Source organism: Hyposmocoma kahamanoa, unplaced genomic scaffold (genome assembly GCF_003589595.1).
Source record: "Hyposmocoma kahamanoa isolate Upper Pololo Valley unplaced genomic scaffold, ASM358959v1 232, whole genome shotgun sequence".
Taxonomy (NCBI): Eukaryota; Metazoa; Arthropoda; class Insecta; order Lepidoptera; family Cosmopterigidae; genus Hyposmocoma; species Hyposmocoma kahamanoa.
The window spans coordinates 3,952,147-3,968,114 of NW_020653750.1; the positions used below are offsets into that span (position 1 = coordinate 3,952,147).

General features: G+C 35.9%; 2 protein-coding genes across 2 annotated transcripts in view; one reads left to right on the forward strand and one right to left on the reverse strand.

The window, feature by feature from the left end:
• The window catches only part of LOC113228519 (coiled-coil domain-containing protein 40), a 21,007-nt gene extending 9,184 nt beyond the window's left edge, over positions 1 to 11,823 (reverse strand). The window contains exons 1-9 of the mRNA XM_026461857.1: positions 11,546 to 11,823; positions 10,991 to 11,106; positions 10,399 to 10,537; positions 8,478 to 8,564; positions 5,713 to 5,845; positions 5,218 to 5,375; positions 4,855 to 4,968; positions 3,213 to 3,343; positions 2,864 to 3,006 (exon numbers count right to left, since the gene is read on the reverse strand). Coding sequence (XP_026317642.1) covers positions 2,864 to 3,006; positions 3,213 to 3,343; positions 4,855 to 4,968; positions 5,218 to 5,375; positions 5,713 to 5,845; positions 8,478 to 8,564; positions 10,399 to 10,537; positions 10,991 to 11,106; positions 11,546 to 11,728 — 1,204 coding nt within the window. The 5' untranslated portion in view covers positions 11,729 to 11,823. The remainder of the gene's footprint in view (positions 1 to 2,863; positions 3,007 to 3,212; positions 3,344 to 4,854; positions 4,969 to 5,217; positions 5,376 to 5,712; positions 5,846 to 8,477; positions 8,565 to 10,398; positions 10,538 to 10,990; positions 11,107 to 11,545) is intronic.
• A 273-nt stretch (positions 11,824 to 12,096) lies between these two features.
• LOC113228620 (intraflagellar transport protein 56) overlaps positions 12,097 to 15,968 on the forward strand; it is a 10,372-nt gene continuing 6,500 nt past the window's right edge. The window contains exons 1-5 of the mRNA XM_026461974.1: positions 12,097 to 12,104; positions 12,196 to 12,205; positions 12,288 to 12,419; positions 13,711 to 13,894; positions 14,056 to 14,111. Coding sequence (XP_026317759.1) covers positions 12,097 to 12,104; positions 12,196 to 12,205; positions 12,288 to 12,419; positions 13,711 to 13,894; positions 14,056 to 14,111 — 390 coding nt within the window. The remainder of the gene's footprint in view (positions 12,105 to 12,195; positions 12,206 to 12,287; positions 12,420 to 13,710; positions 13,895 to 14,055; positions 14,112 to 15,968) is intronic.

A 15,968-nucleotide genomic window follows, 5' to 3' on the forward strand; every position in this document is an offset into this window, starting at 1 on the left:
GAAATGAGTGCCATATTCGTAATGAGCATCCCCAAATACCTCGAAAAGGATACCCATATAGCATATTTTGAAAAATCGTGTCCGCCATCTTGGATTTACAAATAAGTGCTATATTCGTTTTTCATCGACAAAACCGAGCACATCTGTAGGCACCTGATCGACAATGTCGGGCAAATCTGTAGGCACCTTTAACTTAATGATGAGTTAAGCAAGATACAATTTCCCCACTTTTGAGGGAAATGTTATTCCATGGCATCATTATTTGTATATTTGTGTGCGTGCCGACGAGCGTAGTTACAAGTTGCTTACGCCTACATGAATTTGGTTTTTGCCTCACTTGTGACAGTTCGTTTGATATGAAACTATCATTCTATGCGTTATTATTCTAAGGTATTACCAATAATTGCTACCTATTTGCTAACTTTACGAATTAAAGGTATACGCTTCATATCTACATTAGTTAATAAAATATAACCGATTGAAATAATACCAAAAAGTGCCTGACTAAACTAAAAAAGCAAAAGTTTTTAGTTCTTTATTGCCACAATATAAAGGGCAGGCTTTTAACAATTACTTCGAGACGAACTAGTCTGGTGAGGTTGCTGATATATGTCATAAGTGGATCAAATTGTTTTAACTTAATTTATCTGAGGATTCAAAGGTTTTGCTATTGCTAATATTGAGTTAAATATTTATTTTTCTGGTGTAAGTAGTGTTTGGTGACAATGAAAAGACGGAGTAAGTTTGTTGTGCCACTCGATGAGCAAAAAAATGCATTACTGCATTGACTTACAATTATATGGACGTCGGGTCCGCGCTAAAAATTGGTCGAACTTATAGGGCGTTAAAATCGTATACACGCTTTAGTCTTCGTTTGTTAGACTGACAACGAACCAAGCAAAATTAGATAGTACTGCGATGACATTACAATTTAAATTCAACGTTTTAGCTTTTTCATATTCTTTTACATGTCACTACGTTTAAATAGCTTGACTTGGGACATTTTTTTCGTGGTTTTTGTATTAGACCCGTCGTCCATTTATTTGTAAGTATTGACTTACTGCAAAAAAAGTATTTTTCCAGTAAATCTGATTTACCACCGCCTAACAGTAATCCACTGTTTAGTAAAATTAGTACCCTTTTATCACATAAAATTTCTACACAAGCACTATATCTTTCTGTAAAGAAAAATTTCGACTTTTCTTCAGTGGGCCTGATAATCCTGCTTTCGTTATAAAGATCAAAACAAAATTCTGTCTAATGATAATCAATCAAAAAAGGAATACAAGGACGAAGTAGCAGTCAGTAAAACAGCAATTTATAGTTTTATTATTGATACTTATCAGTGGGAACGAATGCAATCGTTAAGTAAACGTATAAAGTTAAATCATGAACCTGAGACTGTATTTAGAATGAAACATCGCTTGCCTAAACATCAGCGCCCATCTTTTGCGCGAAAAGATTTGGGAGGTTCATCCCATTGCACACAGTTGGATATTTAAACAGTACTCTATTTCTAAGAATAATAAAATAACGTGCAATGGAATTTGCAAAGAATGTAAGGCTAACACAAAAATTATAATTAACTGGCCTTCGAATAAAATAGCCCTGTGTAAGTGCACCGTAACAAACTACGATAAAGATTTGGTTCATACTTTTGCAAAAAAATTAAAACTGTATATTTTTTTTAACAAATATAGAATTACAACTAAATTCTTTGTTAATATTGCGTTATAAAGATTACCTACCCTCTCGGTTTTATACATTAGCAATCTCACCAGACTAGTTCGCCTCGAAGTAATTGTTCAACGCCTGCCCTTTATATTATGGCAATAAATCACTAAAAACTTTTGCTTTTTTAGTTTAGTCAGGTATTAAACGCAAAATAGGCGCCTTGACGTCGAGTTGCGGACACCAACCCGTTACACCAAGTACCAAATACCAAGTAGTTTAGTCAGGCACTTTTTCGCAAAATTTTCAATCGGTAAATTTTTTTAAATTAATGTAGATATGAAGCATATACCTTTAATTCGTGAAGGTAGCAAATAGGTAGCAATTATTGGTAATCCATACTTCTGGAAAATCTGCTCCCTTCATGCTGAACAAAGAGGCGACCAGCCATCCTGACGTCAGAATGGCTGGTCGCATGGTAGCAATAGGTAGCAATTATTTAGAAAAGGTAGCAAATAGTAGCAAATAGGTAGCAATTCTTGAATATACACTCAGTGCCAGGCGCCACAGGCGACCAGCCATCCTGAAGGTCAAGTTCTGAGACAGACCGTCCAGTTGTTGCAACCGTATTTTATATGAAAGTCTTTTATAGCTTTATGTGCTCTTGACTGAACTTCGGGTACATTTTCATTACAAACCTACTAATTGGATTTTATCGTGTGAAGAAGTGTCTATACAATTTGACCAATTAGTGATGTCCAGTTTTTTCCGATACTATAAAATAATGCTAACAATAAATAGAGAATTCACATTTAAAAATATTAATTTCGTTTCGTTTTTATGGACAACTCGCACTTGACTATGAATCGCATTTAACTATAACAAAATTATTTCTATAAAAAAGACTTATTGGTACTTAAGACAGATTCCCTGTACCTGGTATAGTTTCATACTTTCCCATATAGTTTCGGTAAAAAAAACACAATGTTATCTATATGCCTAATATTGTGTTTTTTTTGTAGGTAAATACTTACATTTTTTCTCAGAGACAACGAAGGTAAGGAAGGTAATGTGAGAAATTTCTCATTTAAAGACTACTTAATTTAGAAAAGAATAGAATTCATTTATTACAACGCCACGACACAAAAATATACAGAAAGAAATAACAAAGACGTTTGAAAAGAATACTCACAGATCTTAGTGACGGCGCTGAGTTGGTAGTTGATCTTGTCCCTTTCCATTTCTATCTCTTTGCTCTTCTCCATCTCTTCTGCTGCCGCTTTTTTGGTGATGTCAAAATTGTACATTAGGGTGCGATAATTCTCTTGCAAATCCCTGCGTTTGCACAAAGTAACATTTTAAACAGTCAATTGTTTTTTTACATATCAGCCCAAACAATAACGCAAATGTATTTTACTTTTATACATAAAAATATGTATTAAAATTTATCAATACGTATGAAGACGTCCTGTCACTTGGTATTAAAAAAAAGAAACGTTATAAATATAACCCGATTGCCACTATTTCGAATTAGGTCTAACCTATAGTCGTCGCGAATGGTCCCAAACACGTTGTCTCGCTGCTTGATATTGACTAAAACCGAATTCCACAAGCTCACTAATCGCTTCTTGTCTAGCTCCAAGTCTTCCAGCTCCGTGGAGTATGCGGTTACCTACAAATCATTCAACTATAAGTATACTTCTATGGTGTAATACCCTAATTGATTATATAATATACAAGGAATTAAAGTATAAAATTGTCGAGTTCTTAGGTTTTCGTGATTGTTACACATAGGGAATGAAACTATTTTTCCGGATTTAAATCGCTGAGATAGGTATCTCAATGGTAATTCCCATCACCATCCTAGCCAGTTAGCTACCGTGGGCAAATCTTTGTTTCAGAGAGCGCATGGTATCTGCGACAGTAATCGTATGGCAGGGAAACTTCAGCATATAAAGCAAGTCCTACATGCGAATAAGTTGAAGATTCCACGCCAATGCCGCAGGCCCCGTGTGAAACCATCAACAGTCGAACTAAGACCTGCCATCTTACCTTACGTGAGAGGTGTTACAGACAAGATCGGAAGAGTTCTCAGGCGTGCATCTATCAAGACCTATTTCAAGCCCTTGAGGGAGATTTCTCAGTTCCTGAGACCCGTGAAATGTAACATCCCCTTACAGGATGGAGGAGTTTACAAGCTTGACTGTGAGTGCGGTCTCTCTTATGTTGGACAAACAAAGCGAAGTATTTGGACCCGCGTCAAAGAACATATAGCTGATGTCAAACACCGTCGCGTAAAGAAGTCTGCAGTCTGCGAGCATGTCATGGATAAACCTACACATTCAATGAAGTTTGACAAACTCCAGGTCCTTGCAAGAGAAGACCCAGGATGCTGCGAGACGCCATTGAAATTAAAAAACATCCTAATTTCAACAGGGAAGATGGTTTCTCTGTACCACCAGTTTGGGATCCAGTATTTCCTCTAATGAAAATTCCAAACAGACATAAGACTGCAGTAGATACTAATTAATATGTTTTAGTTTATTTATTCTAATTTCTATTATTAATTAATAATAAATTGAACTTAATAAAAATTCATTCAATAAAATAATTTGTAAAACTTAATGTAGCGTAAATTGGAATGTTTTCTTTGTAAAATTAAAAATAAGGTATTTAATTAATAACTATTGTAACTATAGTGAAAAAATAGGGTGGTTTGCATCAATATTAACTGCCTCTGTGGCCGAACGGGTTCGATTCCCGGGCCGGGAGAAATATTTGTATGGCCTACATTTATTTCTCTCGTGAGTTTGGGTGTAATTTGTGGTTGTCTATGTGTGTGTCCATGGCACCCGCGACACAGGGTTTCCCTAGTGCGGGGCTATGTTGAGTTTGTGCGTTATTAATAATAAAAAAAAAAAAAAATTAGACATAACTGGTTGAAGACTGTACCACCTCAGTCAACCGTGACCATGGGACCTGTAAAGGGCAAGAGACGTCGAAAAAACAAATATATGCAATTTAAATCCGGAAAAATAGTTTCATTTCCTATGTGTAATAATCGCGAAAACCTAAGAACTCGATAGGTGGAGTAATTTCTCAAAAAAATAATTAATCATTATTTCAAGCGAGTGATGCAGGTTAAATTCACAAAAGTAAATCGTACCGTTTGTGCTACGTTACCTTGTCATTCACTTTGGCCATTTCCAAACTTTTAATTTCCATCTGCTTTTTGAACAACTCCAGCTTAGACTCCAACTTCCACACTTCATTGTTTAATGAATAGATCAACATATCCTGTAATGAATAAAAATGATGTTTTTACTGTTAGATACTCTTAAATAATGCATACAGTAGGTACCTATCCTAACTTAAATAAGTACAGATAATTTGTATTATTTGATGCTCGTCATGATCATAATAATCGCCATTTTGACCAACCGTGGAATCAGTCGACTGCTACTGATGTCTGATTCGCTATCAATGATACAAATGCTGACCCAGCAAGATCAATTGAAAATCTAACGATTTTTTAAATCCTCTCACCAAATTCCGCTTCTCGTCAGCGATAGCTTGTTTCTCCTGCTTCATCTTGTCGGTCATTCGCTGACTGATAGTGAGTTCAGATTCCGTCTCCTCGCGCCATTTCTCCAACTGTCGAACCAGCGCCTGCAACGCCTCCATCTCTTGTGTTGAGTCGCGTTCTGTGAGTCGAGGTTCACTGCATATGTTACGAGGAACTTTCAAAAATGCACTACAAATGTATTGTAATTCATGAACTATCTTTTATAGTTAAGTGTACATAGTTCACATATGATATTTTTAAAACAATTTGCTAAATATATAAATTTTGCAAAGGACTATCATGCACTAAAAACTTAAAAATAAGTTAGGATGTTCACAAAAGATAGAACGGCATCTTGGGATACGTAAAATCTTTAAGATAATAAAATTAATACTTCATACGGAATTTGCAATATTTTAAATTGGCACCATTTGCAAATAAATAATAATAATTAAATTAAGTCACATCAGGTTTACCAAGAAGCATATCCTGATTTAATTTGTCCAAGGCCTGCTTGTTCCTCTCGTTGGCAAGGCGCATCCTTTCCTCCGCCTTATGACGTTCCGACGCCCTTTCAGTTAGCGTGTGCTCATATTCTTCTATTAGCACCTATAATTATTAATCATAGATTAAAGATAAGATTAATAATGATTACTTAATGATTGAAGATTTAAGAAGTACGAAGCTAGAACAGCTACACCCCGATCACAAATTCTTGCGCGCGTATTTCGTAAGAGCCGACAGATGTTCATGTACATAGGACGCACTGTAAGTTTCCGGAACTGGCCACATACATAAACAATATTTAAAATGTAATTACAACATTTGAAAATGGAAGTTTTTGGCTGTAGAATACAGTTTGTTTCATTTGACTGTCACTTGTTTTTATATTGTGGCGTCATTTTAGAAATTGGTTGTCTACATCACCATGGATTTGATTCGTGAAAATTTTCGTAGTATGATTTTCTACGACTTTAAGTGTAATCAAACTGCTTTTGGCGATGAAGCACCATGCAAGACGACTATTTATAGCTGGTTTGCAGAATTCAAACGCGGTCGCGGGAATCACAGTGATGAATTTCGTGATGGTCGCCCGTCCACTGCTATGAACAACAAAAACATCGATGCTGTGCGCCGTATGATCAAAACAGACAGACATGTGACATACCATGAGATTCGGGCATCTTTAGGCATAGGCATGAGTCAAATACGATAAATACTACACAAACATTTGGATGTGAAAAAGCTGTGCTCTCGGTGAATCCCATACAATTTGACTGAGGCTCAAAAAACGGATCGCGTCACTTGGTGCAATGCCATGCTTACCAGATTCAATGAAGGGGCGTCAAATTTGGTGTAGGATATAGTAACAGGAGACGAAACAAGGATTTATAGTTACGATCCCAAAACAAAGCAGCAATCGAGCGTCTTTCGAGATGAGCCGAAACCAACCAAAGTGGCGCGCGTGCAAAGTGCCTCTAAGGGTGATTGCATCTTTTTTTCATAAAACTGGACACGTCGCTATTGTTGCTTTGGAGAATCGTTGTACCGTGAATAGTGATTGGTACACGACCATTTGTTTGCCGGAAATTATTGACAAACTCCGTAAAAATAACCGTAAACATCATCTTGCACCACGATAATGCCAGTTCTCACACGGCCAGAGAGACAAATGAATTTTGAAGGTGAACAACGTTGACCTTATGAGCCGTCCCGCATACAATCCCGACCTGGCACCTTGTGACTTATATTTATTTCCAAAAATTAAGAACCAGTTAAGCGGTCAACGATTTTTATCACCTGAAGAGGCTGTCGAAGAGTATGAAAAATATGTTTCAGAGATTGTCACGGAGGAGCGGCATAATTGTTTTCAAAATTGGTTCATTTGTATGAAAAAGTGCATTAACGTTAACGGAGAATATTTTTAGAAACAATAAATTCATTTCTGACCATTTCTAGTATTTTTGTACAAATAAAAATTAATGTAGTTATTAATCTGGTGTACAATTAAGTCTACTAGTCATTTTATTTTACTTTGTACTATGACATTGACACAACAATAAATAAATAATAAATTATCTGCACAACTTACTTTGGTTTCACAATATTTGTTACAAAAACAGATCTTATTTAAGGGCAAACTTGTCTAAACAAGATCAAGAGATCTGTGTCCAACTAGAACGTATTCCTATTAAGCTTACACAAAATTTGACAGAGATGTTAATATATATAAATATTTCAAATTATTTTAAATTGTGTTATAAAGAAGCAACATTCGTTCTGTGTACCGTTTAGGTTCTCGGGTTTCCCTCAGAGAAAAGTTTAAGGAGAGTGGTATCATGACTGTGGCATCACAGTACATTAACTCAAATATTTTGTGTGCCCGTAAAATATACATAATTTCATTAAGAAAAAAAGATATCCATAATATTAACCTTACAAGTAAATCCAAACTCATGGTACCACGATTTCGTTTATTTAAGGCAAACAATTCTTTTATGGGGAATTGTCATTGACTTACAAATAAATGGACGACGGGTCTAATACAAAAACCACGAAAAAAATGTCCCAAGTCAACCTATTCGAAATTTAAATTGTAATGTCATAGCAGTATCGCGCTGTCAGTAGAACAAATGAAGACTAAAGCGGAGTTTGGCGCTCTGTATACGATTTTAGCGCCTTACAAGTGCGGACACTTTTTAGCGCGGACCCGACGTCCATATAATTGTAAGTCAATGGGAATTGTATACGTTTTTACATATAATTGTAAGTCAATGGGAATTGTATACGTTTTTACAATAAGATTCCCGAGAATATAATAATCTTAATAATATTATTATTAAGATTGTCATTTCCTAAGTTTAAAACTTACATTAATAGGTTTTAATTAAAAAGTCGTATAACAAAATTGAAGAGTATGTGTTAGATAAAGGTGTATGGAAAGACAACATGAGTCTAGATTCCACACAATTATGATTCAAAGTGTATTCCAGCATTAAAATTTATTTAAAAAGAGCAAAGGCTAAAGCTTCTCGCTCGTTCTTCTCTGGGAGGTTAGCGTAGTGAACGAGCAGTAGCTTAAAATTACGTTTTCAAGTGTCAAAATTTTACCTATGGAATGAATTATTATTTGACTTTGAAAGTCAAGGTAATTTATTATTACAAAATAATTTCTTTTTTAAATCAAATTTGGTATTTGTAATATTTAATTTTTTATTCAATAATGTTATCTAATAATCACCCTCTGGGTGTTGGTGTCGTGATCGCTGCGGTAAATGCCTTCCAGTTCTTTTTCATAGTCCAACTTCGCCAATTGCAGACTGTCTCGCTATAAACAATAGATGACACATTAGTAAACACTAATGCTCTGGCCACACAGAGGCGGTCGCGGAAGCATTCCGGAAGCGAACATTTTTGCATGGTGCGAGTTCACATGAACCCTGCCACACTGAAACGCGCGGCGGCCGCGCGTCTGCCGCGTGTTTCAGTGTGACAGGGTTCATATGAACTCGTACAGTCAAGAGCACATAAAACTTGACACTTTGAACTTTGGATCGTTCTTATCATAAGCGGCATAGATTTAAATCTTAAGTGTCAAGCTTGACGTGCTCTTGACCCTTGCTGTGCTCTTGACATTACAAAATTTCCCGCGCCCGGAACGCTTCCGCGGCCGCCTCTGCGTGGCCTGAGCATAAATAATCAATTTAATATAGATATTATAGGTAGGCCGAAGAGATCGACCGGCTCGTGTACACACAAAGAAATTCGACGTGTCTGATACAGAAAAGATGAGAATGGTCTTGTACACGACAAGAACTTTGTCGGATCTAGCCACGAAAATATGTCGTGTCTATTGCACAATACGAATGTTTTCGGTCAGATGTGTGTAGGGTAAACGTGTCAGTGCATTAACGAGTCTTCCAGGTAGCTGTCGTTTTACTACCGACCGTGGGAAGAAATATGTTGACTACTAAGAAAAAAAAAATGGTGATTGCATATTATATAATATGCAATATAATATACTATACATGCTATGCTATCATCATTTTTTTAGTATTATTTTGTATAGAAAAAATTATAAGAAAAGAAGATACAAGAGAATTTATTAGATTCATCCAATTTTGCAACAACAAGATGAGTTTGGTATCCAGTTTCTTACACTGCGACAACACGAGGAAAAGTTTATCAAATATTTTATTTTACTCTGTACTTGTCATTTGTTGAAAATCTTACTTAAGAATAATAAATATTTTTCTCCATGCCTCAAAAATACATCGTTTATCTTTAGAAATCTCTAAAGTTTGGTCCACAATACGGCTCGTTCCTCTACTAAACCTATAAGTAAATCATGCATTTTATTAGTCGCAGTAAAATTAGCGGTGCAACAGTGGTACTTTGCAACACCAGTCCACGCGCATAAACGTTCGTTTACTGACAATGCGCCCCCATACAATAGCGGCAGAGCGCGTCGAGTCGGAGGTAGACAAGATTTTTTCTTGTCCGGCGCCGAGGCAGTGTACACAGTTCGTGTGTAGAAACGACACGAATTCTTGCATAGACCCGGCGACTTTTCTTAGCGTGTACATGCGCCCTTACGAGGCGTGTGTTTTTCTGCTAGATATATACACAAGAATTTCAATCAGTTAGTCGATCTCTACAATAGGCAAAGTATCTGAATTAGCAGTACATTCTTGCATTTAACAAAAAACAATAAACTAATTTCTTCGACCCCTCTAGGTTCATAGATTTCTCATAGATGGCGCTGCGGTTAAAAAGTCGTTGAAAACCAAATACAAAGATCCGACAACAAGCACATAGAAAAATTCTTCAGGTCCGCTGGTTCGTTCCGCGACTTAGTTGGCATAGCGTCTGGCACGATTTGCTAGGAGACGTCGGTTCGAATCCGGCCGGATCGAAGGATTTTTACTGTGTTCGATCTTTGTATTAATAAATAAACTAATATGTTTATAAAACTAATTTTTCTTTATCTGTATGATTAGAATAAATTATTTAAGTTCAACCTTGCAAGCCTTTAGGACGCTAATCCCTATTTACATACAAAAAGACGTGTGAATTTTTTTTTTAATAACATGCAGCATACAGCATCAGATATTTATTACATAGAGCATCAGATAATTGTTCTTGCGATTAAAGCAACTCACGAGACCCATGATCTCCTTTTCTGCGAGTTCGTTCTCCTTCTCCAGGAACCGCCGCAGGGACTCCTGGAACTTTTGCATCAGTGGGTGCGTTGATTCCAACACCGCCGGCATGGCTGTCATGTCACGGTTACGGCGCAGCCTTGGTACGTTTAAATAAATAATCATATATATAGTTAGTGTTTAACAAAAAATAAGATGAACGTGTCAAACGTAACCTTTGCATCAAAAATCTAACTTTTCAAGTAACGAAATGTAATTTTCGACTCAAGTGTCCTGACAATAACACTTTGCGAAATTAAAACAATTAGTTTCGAAATTACTTTTACAACAACAACATAATTAGTAGGTGACAGGTAACCAACCACCCAAAGGAGAAATATTATGTTCAATGGAAATATTTTGTATAAACCGTTGACACAATGGGTTCGTTTCGTTTTCATTAATGATAACGGTGCTTGACCCGTGTATTTCGTAGTCCGCAAACAGTCGTATCAAATTGACTAATGAAAATGTCATGTCCCATGTTGCTTAAGTGAGTGAGGGTCCACAAGGTAGAGAGCATTAGTATAGGAGATATAGAAAAACACATTACTCGTTAATGAATTCTTTGCTAGGCGCGTTGCATCGGCACCGGTCCAATGGGCAATGACAGCACTCACAGATACCACTCTCGAACGGCGGGTCCTGACACTCACAAATTGCTGGATCCTGTAAAATAAAAATAGTTATCAAGAACATTTGCTATCAAATATATTATCTGATACTCTTTTACCAAAAATCAACCTTATATTAATAAACTTTAGCTACCCTTGATGTAAACAGAAATGAATTTCACTCGGACCATTCTGATGCTGACTGTACTAGATCAGATTTTCCAAACATATGTACAGAGTGTAACAAAAGGGTTCTATAAAACTTTGGGTCATAAAATGCTCTCGAGTACAAGTAATTCGCAATCTCTATTATGTTAATGTAAAATCTATTATTTTTAGTTTATTTAGATACCAAGGTATTACTTTTAATTTTAGTAGTGGAACATAATATCTAATAACCGTATCCATACTGTTCATGGAAGGACGATAAAAAGGGATTCCTTTGCATATGAAGGTTGTTACAATAAAATATACTATAAATTAAACTAACTAACACGTGGAAACACAAAGGTTTCATGCTTGAACAAAAGGCAGGTTTCTGTATGCACGACCAGGCCATGTTCCTCGCGAGGGCAATCGCAATGGGGAGTCAGAGTTTCTTCAGAGGATGTATCCTTCGTACAATCACAGTTGACTCCGGATCTTGCCGTATCGGTCGGTTCAGACGGTTCCGACATTTTTATTTTTTTATAAACTCTAAAAATACTTCTATCGAAAATACTCAAAAACTTGCAGAAAAATCTGACACAAACTTGTGTTGTTGCCGTTGCTAGGCAACTGTTTAATTTTTCTTGACGTTCTAACTTTCGATTAAATTCTATATAATTATATCCCGGTATCTGGTTGTTAGAAACTTTTTAAGCGCATGCGTGCGTTGTACTGTGACACGACATAACGTTGTCGTGGATACCGTTCAGTAAACAAACGCATATTGCAAATTGGTTAGATTATAAACAGGCTGTTTAGTCGATTTTAAAGTTTTCATTGGGGTGTCTTGAAAAAATAATCATGGTAAGTAGCGATTTCCGTTGCTGAGTATATAGGGATGTGTACGTATACTTAGTACACAAGTCAGTGATGGGCAATAGGATAATCCGACCCAAGTCCAGCTGTAGGTAAGGCGATTACGTTGGTACTATTTCAGGAGATTTTGTGTAATTTAATTAGTATTTACTGTAGAGCTATTACAGCGGAAATGATTATAATTTGCTTACTTAATTATTACAACGTGTGCAGATATTGTCTCGATCGAAACCTGCCACGGACAGTCGAACAAGCACTGGCAGTGGTTCCGCTATGAAGAATTTCCCTGAGTTAGAGGATTTCATAGTGAAACGAGACTATGTTGGAGCTCTTACTATGCTTGAGGTAACACTCGCCTACTACTACTACCCATCGTTAAAGTATCATGTATGAAAGATTTGACCATCGTAGAATAGTCTCTCGCGCTAGTATAGCTCTGGAAGAAGAGTTGTCCCAGTCGTCTGGTATATATACTTAATCCTTTCATGGTATATATACTTAATACTTAACAAAAATGTCAATACTTTTCTTGATGTAGTGCTTATATTGATTGAATATAAAATATTTAATGTAACTTGTTTATAAAAACAAAAGCCGGCGTCAATACTTCGTAGAATGACATCTATTTACCAAGTTTTATTGGAATCGGTTACCGTAAAGTGCGCGAAACCGGATTCATCCCCCAGTTTGTCACGCTTAGTGGTGGAATATTTTCTTCAAATTTTAATGGGACCAACACTGAGGGGGTACCTCAGTGTTGGTCTCATTAAAATTCTTTCTAACAAAAAAGATTCATGGAAATCGGTTTACAAATGTCGGTGAAAAAACGCGTAACATACATACAAAAAATATAGTCCAATTGAGAACTTTTTTTTTGAAAGTCGGTTTAAATTGTATGTACCTATCATTGAATTTTGTTAGTACGTTGTTGATATATCTCTATGGAAAAGCGGTAGGCGGCAACTAGAGTAAAAGCACTTGAAAAACGCACTGTAAGACCGTAGTTCGTTTGTAGGTACTTTCAAAAGCAAACTTATAGACCAACTGTTCTTGCTACAAAACACGCCTGGAGCAAATTTATTTGAATAACGCACCCAGAAACAAAAACCATGAAGACAAAGTGAACTTGAACGTGAACGCAGTAGGCATAATGTCATGTTATATTTCTTAATTAATTAAGTTATGTGTACTTATTGAACTCGCGTCCACATTTTTTGCGTTTATTTGTTTAATTTTTTGAATCGGTCATTTCGAAAAGGATCCACTGAAAACCAGCGCTGTGGCTCCGCCGCATCATATGCTGAGTTGGGCCCTTTTCAGTGCAATACACTTTTAGTCTTAATCACAATATTATACTCATACACCTTATTGTGCCAAATAAATTGCTTTTCTTTCTTAGTTGGTTTTTTGAGATCCGTTGCGAAACGGGGTACCTACCTCGTATATACTATCATACTCTAATATTTTAGTTTTGTGTAAACGCTGTTACTGTTCATGGATGAGTTTCTTATTACTACTATTTATCTCCGCTATATTTATAGTTGTAAGTGTAAGTGTTCACTACACCAAAACGGCTGCCTTTATAGGTAAGAAATTTTGTATATTTCGCACGATCAAAAATTTTCATACCTTTCAGTTTCTAAAACATGAAGGCAATACAGACGCCTGGGCGGATGTATGGTCAGCATGGTGTTGGTTCCACCTTGGGGATTACATGCAAGCGTTGGAGCGTTACCAGCGAGTGCAGGCGAGGGAGAAACTGGATGAGAGAATTGCTGATAATGTGGCTATCGATATTGCTGTCTGCTACTTCTATTTAGGTATTGTACCTTTTTTTTTGACGGGGGGGAAATCTTTATGGATAGAATATTTAGGTATTGTACCTACCACTGCCGCTGGTAGTCGAAAAGAAAACTTACAAATTCCGTCGTATGCCTTTAACTTATTACCACATTACCGACGTAACAATCTTTTGTTTCAGGAATGTACAAAGAATCCCAAGCAATGGCAGATAAAGCACCTAAATGTGAATTGAAAGTAAATACTTCACCTAATTTATCTGTGTATGGTTTTGGCATAGGTCGGACTAGGTGCAATGCTACACTTAATAGAAATTCTTTACTTCTTATGCGGATTAATGCGGATCTACTGTTCTAATTACTTAGAAGAGTGCCAAAATAATACTCATTTTATTTTAATTTTTTTTCAAAAAGTATTTTACACTAGATTGACGAACATGCTCTTGCACAAATTACTAAGTACTAGGTGCCTAGTACCTATTTCTCATGTAGACTTATTTATTAAACAAAACAAAAATAACAATTACAATAATATATAATAAATGTAGGTTCATACTTACAGCAACAAAATAATTTTTTAAAGTTAATTTCATTCAATAGCGCCTTTTTCTAATTCAGATTTAGAATTTGCTTATCATTATATACAGAGCGTAATCGTTAAGTGTGCTCAGGCATTTATTCCATAAATGTAAAAAATATCAAAAAGCTTTAAACTGATATCGAAAGTACGTTACCTAATGAGTAAATCGACATCATCAATAACTTTTTTTAAATTAAAAATTTAAAAAAAATGAAATAATATTAGAAATATCCAAAATTTTAACGTTAAACGCTCCCATCTTAGAATAATAACGCATAGAAACCTAGCCCGCACACGCTAAGTGAGGCAAGTTAGAGGGTTCCAAACGCGTCCCAGGAGCGCGCGGGCTGTTAGTGCTCAAGGTCATATTGCACCGCGAACAGCTCCAAAATTTTTTGCTAAAAATGACGAAATGTGCGGTAAATGGGTGTAAAAATACAACAGACAAACATAAAATAGACACTAACATCGCATTCCACAAGTAAGTAATGCGTTTCAACTCATATTTTTATGTAAATATTCACTAAAACAGAAAAATAATTTCGCGGCAACAAGATACGAAAGTGTTGCAAAGTAACGAATTTTTTTTCTCCCCATTTTGCTATTCTGTATCAAAATAATTATATTACGTAAATTTTAGTGGTGCCTGTAATTTAGATTTATTTGCGCATCTTGAACTAATATTTACTTTAATAAACATTAAATGTTTTCGTTAACTCCTGTAAGTGATTGGGACACTTAATTATTTTATAATACTTTTAACGGCTCTGCGTTCATGCTTTATTGAATAATTATTTATTTTAATTTTATTTGAATTGGAGCACATATCGCAACAAATTTACAGTACTTATATATTTGTTTCTACTATAGTGTTGGCACCACCAGTACAACTTTGATAGCTTATTATATGTCTTTCTTTTCGTAACTCAAGCGAAATATTTTATATTAAAATATTTTATTTTCTTAAAAGGGGAGCATTCTTAAGCGATTTTTTAATCTATTTTAACAGTTATTTTCTTTAATGTTTGCTTATGGCATTTTCGGTTTTAGGTTTCGAATATGGCACTTATTTCTAAATCCAAGATGCGGGCGCGATTTTTCGAATAATGGCAAGTTGGGTATCGTTTTCGAGATGTTTGGGAATGTTCAATACAAATATGGCACTCATTTCTAAATCCAAGATGGCAAACACGACAGTTCAAACAAAAGCAATATTCGTAATGAGCACCCCCAAATACCTCGAAAACGATACCCAACTTGCCATTATTTGAAAAATCGTGCCCGCCATCTTGGATTTACAAATAGTGCCATATTCACATTGAGCATCCCCAAATACCTCGAAAATGATACCCACATAGCATTTTTTTGAAAAAATCGTGCCCGCCATCTTGGATTTAGAAATGAGTGCCACATTCGTAATGAGCACCCCCCCGTACCTCGAAAATGATACCCATATTGCATTTATTTGAAAACTCGTGTCCGCCATCTTGGATTTAGAAATGAGTGCCATATTCG